General features: G+C 29.8%; 1 protein-coding gene across 1 annotated transcript in view; it reads left to right on the top strand.

The window, feature by feature from the left end:
* Elp1 (elongator complex protein 1) overlaps positions 1-17,882 on the top strand; it is a 116,947-nt gene extending 99,065 nt beyond the window's left edge. Inside the window, exons 29-34 of the mRNA XM_035351903.1 lie at positions 665-836; positions 5,132-5,225; positions 11,714-11,856; positions 12,428-12,585; positions 12,834-12,915; positions 17,767-17,882. Coding sequence (XP_035207794.1) covers positions 665-836; positions 5,132-5,225; positions 11,714-11,856; positions 12,428-12,585; positions 12,834-12,915; positions 17,767-17,828 — 711 coding nt within the window. The 3' untranslated portion in view covers positions 17,829-17,882. The remainder of the gene's footprint in view (positions 1-664; positions 837-5,131; positions 5,226-11,713; positions 11,857-12,427; positions 12,586-12,833; positions 12,916-17,766) is intronic.
* Positions 17,883-19,598: the final 1,716 nt, after the last annotated feature.

Genomic DNA, 19,598 nt, shown 5'->3' with positions numbered 1-19,598 from the left:
TTACCGCTTACCAAAATCATCTAAAAATTGTGCGAACAGCCTCTGTATTCTACATTTTAGTTTCCACCGCAAGCTGACGGTGTCTTTGTAACGCACAAAGTCTGTGCCTTTCTGTTAACTAGTTTGAATTAATAAAGGGTTATCTTTACCCTTCGTCTGAGTCAGTAGTTTTTATTCATGCTTGTGCGAGAATTCGCCAGGTCATTATAGGGTCTATTCTGGTTTATGTGGAACAAGAGAGACAGACTCTATAATGTATTAAAAAAATTGAGATGTTTTACACTTTATTAATGTCCCTTATTTTCAAATCTCTTTATTGTATATGTGCTTAATGTTTGTATGTGTCCTTTATTGTATATGTCCTTAATGTTATTTTGCACTTTTGGTGCTGAAATCCACAAAATCCTAAAATCTGCACAACGTTTAGTTCTAAGCATTGTGAATTTCTAGTCTTCTACTGTACTCATAACTAAGCTTAATATTTTGAAATATGCTTGTTTTATTTTTAAATATTTTAATATTTATACTTTAAAAATGATAATTGAAAAAATATTAAATAACTCTTAACTAATAAAATCTTTAGAGAAACTGAAGTATTGTTAAATTGTTCAATTAAAAATAATGTTTTATACAATCATCATTAATTAAGAATTTTACCTCCTAGATGTCAAAATACAGACGTAAAGATATTGCAGAAACTCACATAAAACCAGCATTGCTTGAGCATTATTCTTATTTGACTGCTCATTTAGATCAATTATCTAATGACTTTCACAAGCATTATGAAAGATTAAAGTTTCTAAGGAACCAAAAACGACAGCTGTCGGAACTACCTGGTCAGTATGCAAAATTAAATGTAAAAAGAATATTTTTATATACCAATTATAGTATTTTTCTATGTATAAAAATTCCTTGCAGCAAAATATAAATTAATGACACTATTTTTCAGAAAACAATTAGATAGTTTTAGAAATTAAAATCTGGCATGTTTGATCAGTAATTAATATATATTATTATTTGCATATTCCTAAGTTAACTGCATTATGATTTAGTTATTTGATGGCACTTGAAATTAGTTTTTCCTTAAATGCTTATCACTGAAATATGTTTAAAAAATTTCTGATCCTAATTTTTGGGGGGGGATGAAGCAGCGAGGAAAGCTGCAAAAATAAATGATATTCTTACTGTGAAGCATAATTTGAATAATTGTCTTGCTTTTGATTGTTCGCAAATAAGCTGCCAACATTCAGAAAAGAATCATAAAGTTATAAATTTTCACATATAAAAAAATGTCTCCATAATTGTTTCAGCAAATTAAAAAAAGTTTATAGAAAAAAAAAAAAACTATAAAATATAATTCATAGCTTCCAGCTCTCCCAGTTTTACCAGGAGACTTCTGGTTTTTCACCACAACTCCCCTATAAATCACTGAATCTCCCAAATTTTAGTTTTTATCCTTTACAAAGGAAAATACTTACCAGCAATAAATTAAATTTGCTGAGTTAATGAAACTTAAATTAGACCAATTCCATTCCTCCAACCCTAATGATTTTCTGAAAAATTCTTCTTATTAAATTTTATATCATCTGAATTGTATTTTTTTTCTCTTTATATTTTATCATTTTTCTTATCAAATTTCATTTGGTCTTGTATAGACATTTGTAAATTTTTATATGAACATTCAAGTAATTTTTAATCAGTTATTATTTGTATTTAACATTGTTAATTTGGTTATTTATGATTAATTTTGTTATTTATGATAGATTACTAAGTTTATCACACAAATACTATGCATACTCATAATTAATTTTATTTTCATTTCATTTAAAAGTACTTTGATAAATTAAAACTTTTCACCACTCAGGATTTTCTTAATATAGTAGTATAAGAAATTTAAAAAATGAAATGGGCCAAAGAATATATAATTTAGAATACTCAATTAATATTAGTATATTTTACACCAGAATTGATTTACAAATAGTTCATATTAAGTGCATTAAAAGTCAGTTTGGAATTCCTTTCAAATGGTGTCGTTGCATAACATAAAACCCTCCAGGTTTTCTCACATAAATCTCCCATTATTTAAGATTTCAAGGTTGGCAGCAAGGTTGAGATTATTAAAACTGAAAAACCATTTCATAACTAAACAATACATGCACCTGCCCAGTGTTGCCAGGTCATGCAATTTTTCGCAAATTTGTTACTTTTGACAAACTTGTGCTAGTAAAATTTTAGTATTTGCGATTTTGCGAAATTTTTGTGACATCCATCATTTCCTTATGCTACTTTTTGTGATTTCAAAGATTTTTTTAATATATTGTAAAATGCTTTGATGTTAAAATAGTGTATCAATTAAAAATAAATAAAAAACATTGGCTTCTGGCAATCTTGTTTACTTTTCAAGCCTGCAGAGCCTGACGCCGGTATAACGAAAAGCGGGTAGGAGAAAAGGAAAAAGTGGAAAAGAAAGAAAAAAAACTGCTTCTGGACATTCTACCTTCCCCTCTCGTTTCCCGTGTGTTTTGTTTTAAAGTCATCCCCCCCCCAGTTCTATGGTGAGAACGAATCGAACAAAAGAACTTGTAGCTTGCACGCCATTTATTAAGTACCCAGACAAAGAAAGAAAAGAAATTCATTCTCATGATTCATAACATTGCTAAGAATTATGAAATGAAATTGTACTAAAAATCAAAACAACACCATTTTTTTAAATAATGACACAAATAAATTTAACAGTGAAAGAACAAGCCTTTCATAAGTAATCAGAATCTGAAATAAATCGACCATGCAGAACAGAAACAAAATCGAATACAGTAACTTACAAAACCAATGGACAGTAACTTTGTGATGACATCAGATGTCATGTGAGCATGCGTGACTATGACGTCACAAAAATCATGTGATCTCTGACATCATTTGCGACTTTAGTTGAAAAATTTCTGGCAACACTGCACTTTCGCAGTGAAAAGGTCTTTCTTTTTCAGAGATTTTTCTCTAACCTCAGCACACTTGCTTCCTAAGCTAGTATTGTGATTTTATAAATTATTTTGTGTGGTTTAAATATAATGTAAATATACTTTGATATAATTAAAAATAGAAATCACGTAAAAGTTTTGTTTAAATTAAAAATATTTTTTAAATATTTTGGGACAAAATATGAATAAATATGAATGGAGAACGAAAGAATCGTACCAAAGCCAAAAAGACCAAGCCCCCCTCACCCATTAACATAAAAGACCAAAAATTTCATGTGACAGACAAAAAGAGACTAAATAACGCTGGGCTGGACATATACCAGTAAAATACAGAGCCAGGCAGTGTACATTTTGCAGCACAAGGGAGAAACCTCATAGAACAAGATACATGTGCGAAATGTGCAGTGTGGGTCTGTGCATGTACCAAAAAGACAAAACATGCTTTGAACAGTGTCACAAAAAAAAAAAAAAAAAAAAAAAAAAAAAAAAAGTTTTTTTTTTAAAAAAAAAATACCAAGATTTTTTTATCCTTTCTTTACTGAGTTCTTTTAATCCATTTATCGAAACATTTTTATTATCTAGGTTTTTGTATTTCCACTGCTATAGGAAAATTACGTAAATGTTTATTTTTTAATTTGTTCTGCTGATTTACTTTGTAAAATAATGTAAAAAATTTTCATTTAATGCAATTGTTACATACTTTTTTTTTTTTTTTTCTCAAAAATTCGCAAATTTCATCATTTTTTGGAAATGTGCACAGAAAAATGTAAGTTTTTTCCCCCTACTCCCTCAGTAAGTTTCTAAGTCCTAGACGCGCTCTGCCTTTCACAGTGCGACCACTACCCCACAGGACAATGGACAAGAGTAGATTTTTTTTTATAAATTCATGTATTATTTGTCTCTAGGATCATAATATTCAATTTCTAGAGTTTTTAGTTAAAAAATTATTAAAATAATATCATGCACATCAAAGGATAAAGGAGATCCATTCAATAGATTTCATGAATTCCAGTTTCAGAGATGTGCTAGAAGACTGCAACAATATTGATGGGTATAATAATGGGAGAAATAAATTTTTATTAGTATTATAATTAGTACAGTCAAAAGTCGGACTCGTCGGAATCCGGACTCGTCGGGACTTTGGCGATTCCGTATTATCGATTTTTCCGGATTATAGATCATCAGTTTAAATCTGGTAAGATAGCATGTAGAAATTATAAAATTAAAAATGTGAAACCATAATTTATGAAATAAAGAACAATTATGATCTAAAGCGTATGAAAATTTACAAAAAAAAAGCTTAATATTTATTTGTTTACTTTACTTTCTTCGTTATCGAAAGCGAATTATAATGACGAGGAATTTTATTTAAATCATACAAAGACGGAGTACATCGAGATGAAATACTACATTTAGTAAGGAATTATAAACCAAATAAAATAAAAACATCTGCTCTGAAGATAAGGACAGTGCTGACAAATCAACTTCCAGTTCATTGTGCATTGCGACGTCCCCCCCGCAGAGCAGCGTGAAATTGATAAACAGATTTCGGAATGGTTAGAAAAACAAAGGATATGCCTTTATCCATTTTTTGCAGCAATTCCACTTTTTGTTTAATGGACTTCGAAACATACTTTCGCTTTGTAGATCCTTTACATATTAGTAAATATATATCAGAAATTCTATTTGACATAATCGAAAGTTCAAGCTTACTTTTATAAAATTGCTCTTACAGTCTGCAAAATATAATAAGCTGGATCCAATTCGAAGATTAAGGAACAATGCAATCTGCAACATTAACTGAATTAGATAATTTTAGCTTATACCGTCCGTTATACATTAAACGCGCATTCGTAAACGTATTTTGCACATGCACACACGCATATTCGCAGCCGTAAAGGTCTTACGCACATGCGTCAACACGATGCATGTGCAGAAAGTTTGTAGCTTTGAGGTCCGGATTATAGATCATTCCAGATTATGGGTGTCCGAATTAACGACTTTTGACTGTATATTCAACTATACATAAAGGCTGTACATGTGTCAAATAATGGGCATGAAGTAAAAATATTATGCAAGTTTATTTTTGTGCGTTATATGTTCATAAAAATTGTTGTTCATAAGTGCAGGTCTTAGACATATAATTTTATTTCTAGATTTTGCAAAGAATCGTGAAGATGATCTGTTTTCTGAAACAAGTAGCATTATTGATGATGCTTCTTCTTATGCTGAATCAAAATCAATCACAGGGTATTAACCATTTTTCTTAATGAAATTTTATTTATTTTGCTTGCCTAACAGAACCAATCTAACATGAATAAAAATTTTATTAAAATACTTCTTCTGTCTGTTAAGCACTAAGATCCTTTTTATTTTTAACTGATTTGTGTGCAAAGTAGTAAATTCTTTGAAATCATTTAGGAATTCTTTTAAAATCAATGCCTAAATTTTAATATTATGAATAGTCATTGATTCAAAATGATATTCTTAATGATTGTATAAATTTTTGTTTTAATATTTTGTATTTTAATTATTATTTAAATTTTTAACATCTGTCTAGGAACAGAAATTAAGCGAAAGAAAAAATTGTGTAGAGGAACAGCAGAATTTATTCTATTCATTCTTAGTTAATGGAGTGTTCTCTCTTGAGAATATAGTTTGTTAAAAATGACCGACTCCGACTTCTGGAATTTTAAAGACTCTGACTCTCTCATATATATTTATTTCATGGATTGGTTTTGTACTTGATTTGCTTATGCTTCTGAATTTAAATGATATTGTAGATTAGTTCAAGAATTAAATCTTTTATATGTTTGCACATTTTTTAAAAAATTATTTTGGCTTTTTTTTTTTTTTTCCATTAAATTTGCTTTTTTACTTTTATACGTGTTTGTTAGAAATTTAAATTTGTTTAAATTTATATGCAAACATATATATACACATGGGTTACAGCTCATTTTTTTAATATAAAAGAAGTAATAGATGCTACAGAAAAAAATGATGACATAGCAAATTATTTATATTAATTAGCATTTATTATGAAATGGAAAAACTGGCGTTAGTTATTTCTAAGAAACAGTATAGCTTCAGCAAGACCTTCTTTGTTGGAGGGCCATAGATCCGATTTGATTAACTTCAGAGCTGAGAAGAGTCTTTCCATACTAACTTCAGGAAGAGCTGTTACTGTTAGGGCTACTTCTTTTAACTTTTCAGGATAGATTTTTGTAAGTTGTAAAAGAGGTGTCTTGCAAGCGCAATCATATTTCTCTATTTCTTCAAAGGCTGTGTAGAAATCTTGTTTGTATTTTTTCATTTTTGTATCTAAAGGCTCTTGGTTCTTTATTTTCATTCGTGTTGCCTTAGTCTTTTTCAATATTATCCAAAAATATTTCTCAAAATCTAATTCATCACTGGAAGAGGATGATAGAGACTCAGTTGCAATGTCTGCAGTTTGACTGTCCTGATTCGAATTCTCTAATTGTTCTGAGAATAATTTTATTCTTAATGAAAGTTCATAGATGGCTTTCTTTGCCTTTTTAATTTGCTCGTCATCCAAGAAAATTTGGTGTTTCGGATCTACATATATTGAACACAGCAAGATCTCATTCTCTAAATAGTTTCTGTTTTCTTCATTGAAGAAATGATTCCTTTTGCAATAAACCCTCCATTTCAGAAATAACAAACATACCACTCTTCCATTCTCGCCTCATGTCAATTCTTCAGATTGTAGCTTTTTTGTGGCTATATATGGTGTGGAAAAAAAGAGTTTCAATTCTGCACGATCATTCCACAGTCTTTCTGTTAGTGAAACATTAGGGTTATCTACATCTTCTAAAAAGTTCTTAATTCTAAAAACCTCTTTATCATCAAATATGTACTTCCTTATCTCAGTGCTTGATCAATAATTGCTCCTTTTCCTACCCGCTTCCTAAGAATGGCATCAATTTTGACAGTTCTTGCTGCTATTGCTGCTTACCTAAATTTACCAGTGAGATTTGTAACTAAATGAATCAGTTTAATCACTAATGGCAAATATCACATCCATCCTCCTCCCTTATATTTATTTATTAATATGTCAATAAAATAGAAAATAACTATTTATTAATGTATATAGTCCATAAATAAAAAGCTTGTCATTAATTTTTTTCAATTCATTTTAATTTCATTTCAAATTCAAACTGTCCAACAAAAACTTGAGTCGGGAGTTGAAGGCGAGCTGTTTTTAGCGACTCCAGCTCCAACTCTTTTACCCAAAAATCTGCCCGACGCCATGATTCCGATTCCATAGCCCTGCTCAAAACAGTGTATTATACCTCGGAAATATTATCTGGAAGAATCTATACCATTGCAAATTATTGCCCATTTAAAAGCAGGGCAGACAATTGTGGAAGCATGTGATGTGTGAAATGTGTGATTAAGACAGACATTCTTTGTGCTATGGAAAGACTTTCATAACTCTGAATCTCTTGTAAGAAGGCCCAGACAAAGACAAAAACGAACAACAACTGCTTCTTATATTTGATATCTGGCAATAACTGCCCATCGTAAAAAGAAGCCTACTGCTGTTTAAGTTCAGATTTTGCAGTGTCATTGGAACTGTTGTATCATGGCAAACTGTATTGATAAGGATTAGTGAAAAAGACCTTTATGCCAGAAAGCCATGGTGTATGTGTTTCACTGTCTTCACAACAAAAGAAGGATTGCTTTAGTTGATGGAAAAAAAAAATCAGAACTGAAGTGAACACCAATGGTCTCATGATCTCTTTACTGATGAATCTAAGTTCAGTTTAACATCTAACTCTAAATGTTTTTAGAGGGAGTCTGGAATGTGAAGTGTTCCTTTGAACATTATAAAATGTGAATGTTTTGATAATGCAAGTGTAATGGTAGGAGGAGAAATAATGATCGATGGGCATATGCCCCTACATGTTTTCAACGTCTAAGCTGTGAACTTCTAGAAATATCAGGATGAGATCTTAGAATCTTATGTAATACTTTCAGAAGTGCATCTGAATCTGACCTTTTATTTATGGGCAGAATCTAATATAATACTTTTACAGGTGAATATGAATCTGACCTTTTATTTATGGGCAGTAATACTCATCCATGACCAACATGCATTACTGTTGACGAATTCTTTCAAACTGAAGACATTGAGCGAATATCATGACCAGTAAAATCTCCTGATCTTAACCCAATAGAGAACTTATGGGACTACCTTGGAACAGCAGCTGCACAAAGACATTCTCCTTCTAGAGATGTAAATGCTCTGAAGACTCTGAAGATTGCTGGAGTAATGGAACTTAATTCCCTAAACTGTGGTTAACAACATTATTGCCAGCAGGCAAACATGTGATATGTGTATACAAAGAGATAAGATTCAGTGTTAAACTCATAGAGACTTGATTCCATATGAAATTTATGAGCCTTATTCCCCTCTTTTTTTTAACCTAAAGGGGTGTTAGCCCACAAGGGCTATTTTTCTCAAAACATCATTTTGTTTCGAATCACTATAAATGACTGTATCAAATTGTTGCCATCAAATATTATTGCCCTGTATTATATTTAAAGAAATTAAATAATGAAAAATCTGCATGAATGTATGTATATTTTTTGGATTGTGGAAAAAAAAACTTTACCTAGAGCCATCAAATTTTAAATAACATAATCCTCTACCTGAATATGGACACCTAAAAGCCCTAATCTGGAATTTAATTTTTTTTTATTATTTCTTTCATATTTTTTAAACTTTAACAAATTTTTATTAAGAAACTCAACGATTTCAAAACAAACAGCTTTTTTTTTCTCCCTGAATTCTACCTGTTGTATATTACAGTCAAAAGTCGTTAATCTGGACACCCGTAATCCGGAATAATCTATAATTCGGACCTCAAAGCTACAAACTTTCTGCGCATGCATCAACGCATAATGTGTTCACACATGCGCATAATACATTTACGCATGCGCATTTAATGTATAATGGATGGTATAAGCTAAGCTAAAATTATCTAATTATCTATTTCAGTTAATGTTGCAGATTGTGTTGTTCCTTAATCATCGAATTGGATCCGGCTTATTATTTTTTGCAGTTTGAGCAATTTTATAAAAGTAAGCTTGAACTTTCGATTATGCCAAAGAGAATTTCCGATGCTGGAGCTGCCAAAGGATCTACAAAGCGAAAGCATGTTTCGATGTCCATCAAAGAAAAAGTGGAATTGCTGCAAAAAATGGATAAAGGCATATCCTTTGTTTCTCTAACCATTCCAAATTATCAATTTCACGCTGCTCTGCGAGGGGGGGACATCGCGGCGCGCAATGAACTGGAAGTTGATCTGTCAGCACTATCCTTATCTTCAGGACAGATGTTTTTATTTTATTCAGCTTATAATTCCTTACTAATTGTAGTATTTCATCTCGATGAATTCCGTTTTTGATATGATTTAAATCAAATTCCTCGTCATTATAAATATCACGAACACACATCAAATAGTTTTCTGGTTGCAATTTTCTAATTTTGACTATGCATAATGTATGCTTTACACATGCGCATGTTGAAAGAAATGTTTAATAAAGTAAACAAATAAATATTAAGGTTTTTTTTTTTTTTTGTTTTGTTTTGTTTTGTTTTGTAAATTTTTATACCTTTTAGATCATAATTGCTCTTTATTTCATAAATTACGGTTTCATATTTTTAATTTTATAATTTCTGCATGCCATCTTACCAGATTTAAACTGATGATCTATCATCCGGAATCGTCGAAGTCCCGACGAGTCCGGATTAAAGACTTTTGACTGTATTAGCCTTTTAGTTGTTTCATGTTAAAATTTTATATCGTATGCAGTATGCCAATATTTTTCCTTTGTATCATATGCTAATTTTTTCCCTTTGTATAATGTCATATCATTCCACATAAATTTATAAAATTATAATTCACACTTCCTGAGAGATATGTGAATTCATGCACGTAATGATAATTTTTGACTTGAATGTTTTTATCCATTGAACAGTAGTTGATACATTATCTGATTTTAAAATAATCTAACTTTAATCTGATTTTATTTGAAAAAAAAAATTGAAGCAGCCTAGAATTTTATTGCAAAATAAACATTAAAATTCAATTTTTTTTTTTTTTTTTTAAATATATGATTCGTAAATTTCTAGTTGAGCTTTGGTAATTGCTATGCAAATATCAACGTGCTACAGTCAAAAGTCGTTAATCCGGATTCGGCGATTCCAGATTATCGATTTTTCCGGATTATAGATCATCAGTTTAAATCTGGTAACATAGCATGCAGAAATTACAAAATTAAAAATATGAAACTGTAATTTATGAAATAAAGAACAAATATGATCTAAAGGATATCAAAATTTACAAAAAGAAAAAGCTTAATATTTATTTGTTTACTTTATTAAACATTTCTTTCAATGTAAGTTGTTTAAGTTGCTTCATTTCATGTGATAATACTTTCTCTTTAATTCTATTAAACACACATAATTTCTTGTTTAGTTACAAAGTTCCATTGTTGAAGTCCTATAATTGCTGTGTTGAGAATACCGACTAATTTGTCAATCGAAATTTTTTCGTTTTCAATAACCTCTGGGTCACTTTCTTCACTATCAAAAGCGAATTATAATGACGAGGAACTTGATTTTAATCATATCAAAGACGGAGTACATCGTGATGAAATACTAGTAAGGAATTATAAGCCAAATAAAATAAAATCATCTGCCCTGAAGATAAGGATAGTGCTGACAGATCAACTTCCAATTCATTGCGCGCCGCGGCGTGAAATTGATAAACAGATTTCGAATTTCGAAACATACTTTCGCTTTGTAGATACTTTACATATTAGTAAATATATATCAGAAATTCTATTTGACATAATCGAAAGTTCAAGCTTACTTTTATAAAATTTGCTCTAACAGTCTGCAAAAAATAATAAGCCAGATCCAATTCGAAGACTAAGGAACAATGCAATCTGCAACATTAATTAGATAATTACTGATACAACTGAATTAGATAATTTTAGCTTAGCTTATACCGTCCGTTGCACATTAAACACGCATGCGCACACACATATTCGCAGCCGTAAAGGGCTTACGCGCACTCGTAAATGCCTATGCGCATGCGTGAATGCGACGCATGCCCAGAAAGTTTGTAGCTTTCAGGTCCGGATTATGGGTGTCCGAATTAACAAGTTTTGACTGTATTCCATATAAGTTATGTCATGTCTGGTGTGATTGTAGCAATAGCAACAGGTGATCATTATGCAGCAGGGGGCTGTGTCCCAAACGTTTACCAAAATTTGTTTTCAACTATTATAATAGATTTAAATTCAATGTGCCACAACCTGCATTTGCCTTTTTATTTTCTAATTTTAATTTTTTTTATTTCTATTTTTTTAAAAATAAAAAGCAGAGGTAATAGTCTTTTTGTAAATTGGCAGATTAATAAATGCAGTGGCATTATTACCGCTGAGCAAAGCTTCTGCACATGCCAACGTTTATTCGCTCTGCTTTATCAATGTTACTTTCAAAGTCTACGTCATGTTTAACTAAGAAGATTGTGTAAAAATAGAGCAAAATATAGGATTTAAAATCAGATTTACCTTTTTCAATGACTGTATTATAGCAAAAAATGTTATGACTTTTTTTTGAGGGGTTACACTTCAGGAATTAATGGATCATAATTATTGCTAGTATAATTCTTTTAAGATTATCTGATTTTTCATTTTAGGTCCATATTGACAAAGAAAAGTTCAAAAAGCCGAAGAAAACATGAATTGAAAAAGTATCGCTTAAAAGAAGGCAGCCCCAATGAAGACTTAGCACATATAGCTGCCTTATCAGAAATTTTAAGAAAAGTGGATACTATGAAAGGTTATAAAGGAATTTTTTCCTTCAGAAATTTTTTTTTTTTTTTTTTTTTTTTTATTTTTATTTTCACCCTTTTTCATATCCGTTTAAATTTTGTATAATTTTTGCTTTTTATAACCTTTAACTTGGCCATATAAAATTAAATTGCATGATTACTTTACAAATTACTTTTCAGCTGCTGTATTTTATATAGTATTGTTATAGATTTATGCATTTTTGTTGATTTATATTAATCTTTTAAAATTTATTTAATCTTTTAAAATTATATGTAAAACTATTATGAAGGCGTTAATGCTAATAAGATTAGATTAGATACTTATGTATGCTTTTAAATAAAATAATTTTACTAATTTTTGATGTAAAGGATAGGAAATGCTAGGAAAAGAATGCGTAGAGTTATGCAACATTAAAGTTGAGTAATTATGTTTGTCTGGTCAAACATTTAAAATGTTATTTTAGCTTTAATTGTTCATAATTTATTATATGAATCAGCACAATTTCCTTTCATGTTCATATTTTATTTTAAGTAATTTAAGATACATTGTATTGATATATTTTCCACCTTTTATTACAGATAGTTTTTCAGATACTCTTAAAACTTTAATTCAGTTTTCTTATGAAGATAAAGCGAAGTCTTTGCAAACACACATGTGTGCTTTGATTAAAGAAATTGAATCAGAAATTCCTAATATTTGGTACCATCCTGAAAATTCTAATTCTTCTTCTGATATGGTGAGACTAATATTCTTTTAAACTTTTTTTTTTTTTTTTTTCCAGAAATTCTAATTTTGTTATGTCAAATCATTTTAATAATTCTCTGAAAAAGAAACGAACTTTCAATTATTCTACTTCTTTTTTAATTATAAAATTGAAAAATATTTTGAAATCTATTAAAGCTCTGTTAGCATGTTGGTTATACTTAATAGTTACACAAGTAATTTATTTGACTAAGTTCTTCATTCATACTTTGTACTTTTCAGAGGTTTGGTCCAGATTCAACTGCCAATTCTATAGCTGCATCAATAAATCAAGAGCAAAAAAGTTCTGTTTCAAACATAACAGGTACTATGAAATATGATATATATATGATTTTATTGTGGTGATGAGTGAATTAAATCCCTCTTATTTAGCGCTGCCAAATATATATATATATATATATATAATTTATTTACGAAAGAAACATTGATTGTATTATCTCCTAATATAAATTTAGTAGAAGTATCAAAAAAGAGGGAACCCATTTGTAGGAAGTTTGATTCCGAAAATTGTGTTTTAAAGTAACTTAAATGTAAATTACGAAAAAACATTTTGCAAGTTTGTCATCTAGTGGAATGACATTTAATGAATTCAATTTGAGAGGTACGAGCAAGACTTAAAAGTAAGGAGGCTACTAACCTTCAATGCAGTAAAGGTTTTGTAGAAAAACTTTTAAACTTAAAAATAAAAATAAAAAGCAGAGGTAATATATGGGGGTAATGCATTAAAAAAGATAAATAGTGCTAATAGCTGCTATATAGTATATCAAATGTTGAATGATCTAAAATTTACTTAGTTTGAAAACAAGTTTTTCTAATACTTCCGCAATAGATGCAAAGTAAGATAATAATAATTTATTTACTAAAGAAACATTGATTATATTATCTCCTAATATAAATTTAGTAGAAGTATCAAAAAAGAGGAAACCCATTGGTAGTTGCACAATCTCCGCTTTTTATTTTTAAGTTTAAAAGTTTTTCTACAAAAACTTTACTGTATTGAAGGTTAGCAGCCTCCTTACTTTTAAGTCTTGCTCATATCTCTCAAACTGAATTCATTAAATGTCATTCCACTAGATGACAAACTTGCAAAATGTTTTTTCATATTTACATTCAAGTTACTTTAAAACACAATTTTTGGAATTAAACTTCCTAAAAATGGGTTCCCTCTTTTTTGATAGTTCTACTAAATTTATATTAGAAGATAATATAATCAGTGTTTCTTTAGTAAATAAATTATTATTATCTTACTTTGCAGCTATTGCGCAAGTATTAGAAAAACTTGTTTTCGAACTAAATAAATTTTACATCATTCATTATATATATATATAATATATATATGTATATATATTAAATTGAACTTAAAATATTTACAGTGGTACCTTGAGATATGAGTGCCCAACACGAGTTTTTTGAGGTAGGAGCAGTCAGTAGATCCAGTTTTTTGCCTGAGTTACAAGTCAAAATTTGAGATACAAACTGGCGTAGGTGACGTCACAGCAGTTGGCCCACACAAGACAGCAAATCTGAACCACTAGCCAGATTTGCAAGTCTTGCATGCACAGACTGGATGGACCTTATAAGAAATAGACTAACCCAAATGGGTTTTCTCCCTCATCTAATGCATTCTCGGCTGTCCCCTTCACTACATCCGGAGAAATAGGGAATACTTGCAGAAACTTAATAATGGTTGGCTATTGCAGCGCATAATTGTCAAGAAAAAGCTGTTGATAGTGCCTCATTTCACAAATAAGAATTTTTAGATATTTTTATTTTTTAAACAGAGATTGATTTTTAAAAATTTAGCATGTTTATCAAGTCTAATTAACATTCCAAATAGTTATAAAGCTGTTACATGCTTTCAGGCCTGGATATTTTTTAGCTTTTCCTATGCTGTAAGGAAATATGTAACTATTTCTTTTAGAAAACAATATTTTAAATCTGAACTAATAGAAAAATTCAAACAAACAATTTTCTCTTAACAGTTTTTATGCTTTTTATTGGTGTAAATAAGGAAAAAATACTAAAATTTCTAAAAATGAATTTTTGAAAGTTTTTTTTTTTTAAATTTTTAATTGTTCTGCTGCATTTTTAAAATTATAGGTGAATAATATATTCAATAAGGGAGTCTTATTTCAATTATATTTCTTAATACATCATAGTGATAAACACTTTTAACACTTTAATAATTTTTACACATTTATTCTAATGTTAAAAATTGTATTTAACTAACTGTGATAACTAATTGTGCTAGTACTTTATAGTGATTTTTCTTTAAATTTATTTCTAGTTCGGCGTAAGATTTTTATTATTATTATTTACTGTGAGTTTATTTTATTAGCCCAAAGAGGCGGTAGCCCAGAAAGGCTAAACAGCATTTTGCATTGTTTCATTATAAATGTCCATTTCACTTTGCAAATTGTTGACACTAAATGTTGACGCCATGTATTATATTTAAAGAAATTTGCATGAATGCATGTATGTTTCTCGCAGTGTGAAAAAAAAATGGCGGTATCTAGAGCCATCAAATTTTGAATAATGTAATCCTCCTCCTGAATATGGGCACCTGAATGCCTGAATTTTGAATTTATTTTATTATCCATTTCATATTTTGTAAAACTTTAACAAATTTTTTATTAACAAACTCAGTGCTTTCAGGCTTTTTAAAAATTTTGTGATATTGCTGTTGAATTGAATTTTATATGGTTTATGTGTGAAGAACATAATATTTAATAAATAAAGGTAAAACACAAAACGTTAAAAAAACACCCCTTTGGGCTTAATATAAAATCTGAGAGCTTTCAGATTTTATTTTATTTTATCTCTTGCCCCCATTACAATCAGAAAAGTTTTTGCTCTGAATTTTTTGAATTATTAAAATAAATAATCATCTTATGATCATCTTCTAATGTAATTAATAATCATATAATCAGATAAATGATGTAATGTTATAATAATTTTAAAAACCTCTGCCTGAAAATACTCATAAAATTTTAAAAAATTATCTGAACTTGTTTAATTTTACCTTATTTGTTTCAAAACATCATGTTGTTTCAAATCATCAATCTTATTTAATTTTACTTTATTTGTACACAAAAGTAAGTTCATCAATTTTATGGTAGCATTTTTATCATTTTATCAAAGTAAAGGTGTTTATACAAGAATTGCATGTGAAAAAAGTGTGCAAAATGCAGTAAAAAGTGCATTAAATCTAATTTGAAAAAATTATGACATCACGTAATCTCATCACTCATACTATGTATCACATTTAATAATTAAAAAAGTTATTTAATACATACACCATAGGTTTCAGTGTTAAAGTAAACCAGATCATTCCTACTCCATCTTGCGGACATATGGGTGATGTGCACTTTCCCTAGTCTGTCTCTTATAAGGTAAGGTCCATGGCAAATTGTCTGTGATGTCAACACTGTTCAGACTCATCCACCATTTCAATTCACCTTGCTGCAGAAGCATTTCTCTTGCATTATTTAATTATGTATTTTTATTGCCACAGACAGTTATTTAGCCACTATATCATTGGCATACATCTCAAAATTGTTGGCATGGCCTAGCAGGAAGGAGCTTGACCTCTGCATCATCAAAAAAAATCATGGCTTGACATTGTGACTGAGAGAGACTTTGAAGGATTTAGACATGGATTTCAAATGCTGCTACTGTGTATCTTGGAATGTCCTTGGGCCTTGAAGTGGATGAGGGAAATATCAAAGAATTTGTTACTGCACAGTCGGATAAATTGATGGTGGAAAAATTGATGGAACTACAGATGCTGCAACAAATAGAATTTCTGCAGGAGACTTCAGAGGAGGCAGAAGTGGAGGAAGCTATCTCTTCAAGTGAGATAAAGGATGTGTTGGCAATGTGAGAAAAAGGTTTTGGACTCTGTTGAAAAGAAATATCCTGAAAAGGTTGCAATTAGTCATGCAGTGATGCTATTTAATGACAATTGCCTAACTCATTTCAGAAATATTCCAGAACAATACAAAAATGCTCGGATGGCAGGGTCTGTGTGTAATATTTGCCTGGAAAACGCTTCCAACCAGAATGCATTGTGCCCGCAATAGAGGTCAGCAGAGGTGGAATTATGATCTGGGGTTGTTTCTCCTGGTATGGACTGTAGCCCTTGGTCCAAATTCATGGCAAGCTCGAAACCCATGCCTACTGCAGTATTTTGGATGACAATGTGCTTCTTACATTGGGGCAGTTTTACGGGTTGGACCATGTTAATTTCAGCATGGATTGGTTATGGTGACAAATGGGTTAATTGAATGGATTGGCCTACCCAGACGTTATCGAGAGCCTCTGGGACCAGTTGGATCACCGAATTAAGGAGTGCAAAATCTGCCCAACATCAGTGAAGGAACATACAAGTCTTCTCCAAGCTGAGTGGAGAAAATACCAATAGTCATCATACAACGACTTGTAGAAAGCATGCCCTGGAGTATTGAAGCTGTAATTGACGCTCATGGAGGCTCGACAAACTATTGAATGTGAATAAATGTTTTTTTTTTTTTTTTTTTTTTTTTTTTTTTTTTAATCATAAGTATCCAAATACTTATTGGTGGATAGTGTATATAGTATATATTTGCTGGTTTAAAGTAATCATAAGAATGAAATTAAAGAAAGATCATTTCTGTGTTCAAAAATATTTTATTAGGTATAAATCACAGCAAAATGTAATTTTAAATATACTGATGATATTGAGAAAACACTCGCTGAACACTTTAGTAATCCAAAAAGGATTAAGGCAAACATATGAGATTTTCACCAAATATAAAATTAAGATACATGTATTTTTATAGTACTTGTCACATTTTACATTTGCTTCCGATGAGTTTATTAGAGATTTAATTGTAGGATAAGCACGTATATATAATCAAGGATTGGAAAATTTTATATGAAAGTTCATGTTTGCATAATTCTGGCTGCTAAAGTTTGTTTGTTATATTTTTCATTACCTCAGAGTAACTTTAATGAAATTTAATTAATCTCATTTACCTAAAAATAAGTCTTATTAGTTTAGACAAAGTTAGAATAAATATTGCTGTTAATGAAAGATAATTGATTGTCTTATTTTACGTCATATATAATTCATGTTGTTCTTCATCAATTGATTTTATTATTATTTTTCTTCTAGATCCTGCATTAGCTGCTCCACATTGGAGAAATATTGATGTTACTCTTCAAATGCTTAGATGATGTACATTTTGCTAATATAATGCAAGCATTAAATACTGAATTATTTTCTTGTTACTTCTCATCATATTTATTTATTTACTATTATAATTACTGGACTAGATAAGTCATGACTATTAAACACTTACTTACAAATAGTCCCAGCTTACACACAAATTGGACAAAATTTGCTTTGTAATAAAACTATGTTATGTTTTAAAATTTAAATAATAAAATTAATAAAAAATAGAGTATAAAATATGACACACATATTTTAAGTGCCTGCAATTAGATATATACTGACTGGTGTTTAGATTTAAACAACAAATTGTTAAAAAAGCTAATTCTGCAGTCATCCCACTTCTTTCTTATCCCATGAATATTTGACTTTTCCCTGAGTATAAATAATCGTAAAAATTGTGGAATCTTTCATGATGGTAATATCAGCTGCTCAGTGTTTAAAAAATTAAAATGCATTGAGTTGACAAAAAAAAGTAATTGGTACACATGGAACAGATGCAGAATGCACTTTAATGCTGCCTATATGTGTCATTGATTGAGTCCACTAGTGCATATATGAAGTAGCAGACATTTTTGAAAGCCCTTATAGAGGTATTTTTACTCTCAGAATAGCCAATTTTTACGCTTTGCAGTATTGTTAATGTCATCTAATAGTTGAAGCTCATTAGATGGGTCATACCATTTCAGCAGTAGAGGCGAAATATGGATTTTCTTGTATGGCCCTTGAAGTGTACCATGACTACCCAAATTCTCATAAAATTCTGAATTTAGGACAAACATTTGTCCATGAAAAAAACATCTGAATGAACATAAATATTTGGCCATGAAAGAACACTGGATGAACATAACTAGCATTTACTATCTAAAATCATTTTGTGCAATAGGATATATATTATATCCCTGTATTATATGGGCTTTATGAGCTGACATTGAATGAGAACACCTCTGAAAGCATGACAACTATGCTTACCTGGGCTAAGCAGGTTAGATGTTGGATATTTAATAACTGGAAACAAGTAGCTTGGTCTAGTCAGCTGTTTTTCCAACTGTTTCGGACAGGTGGAGAGATTTATGTTTGTTAATGAATAAAAATAAAAATTGTTAAATAAAAATAAAATTTCTTAAGATTGAAGACTGATGATTGAAGATGTTAAGATTTGGTAAGATTAAATAAAAAATGTTATATATTTATTTAAATAAAGAAGAGACATTTAAGAGAAATGCAGAAAATAATTTATGTTTGATTATCTTAAGAATATGCATATACCAAGAAAGAAGAAATGATAGATAAAAAAATTCAGAAATTTCGAGGTTAAGTTTTTATAGCAGTAAATTAATTCATGTAGAAATTTAATCTCTCAGATTACCTGTTTATTTATTTGGTAATGAATTTAAAGTTGAATTGGTTATTAATTTTTTTTTTTTTTTTTTTTTTTTTTTTTTTTTTTGTAACAACTGAAAACAACATCCATTAGCAGCTAAAAAAAAAAATCCATTTGTTTGGCTTTAGAAGATTTAATTGTAGTCAACACATCCCTCTATCATGATAATCTTGCTGTAGTTTTTTACAGATCTCAAAGTCAAAAATAAATTCTTTTAGTTATAAGAAAGCAAGTAAAATATTAAAACACACTCAGAGTTTATACTGGGAGATTTCCTCCATAATTCTCCAATGTGTACTTAAAAAAAGAAATTGTGTTAAGTGTCAGCATTCTTATTTATGTACTCTTTCTGAATAATAAATATGGAAACAAAGTAGCATACCACATAGAA

Source organism: Stegodyphus dumicola, chromosome 2 (assembly GCF_044657685.1).
Source record: "Stegodyphus dumicola isolate Sdum_Otavi_A_Nest chromosome 2, ASM4465768v1".
In the NCBI taxonomy this organism is placed as follows: Eukaryota; Metazoa; Arthropoda; class Arachnida; order Araneae; family Eresidae; genus Stegodyphus; species Stegodyphus dumicola.
The sequence above is the reverse complement of the archived record's forward strand: the minus strand, read 5'-3'. Positions and strand labels throughout refer to the sequence as shown.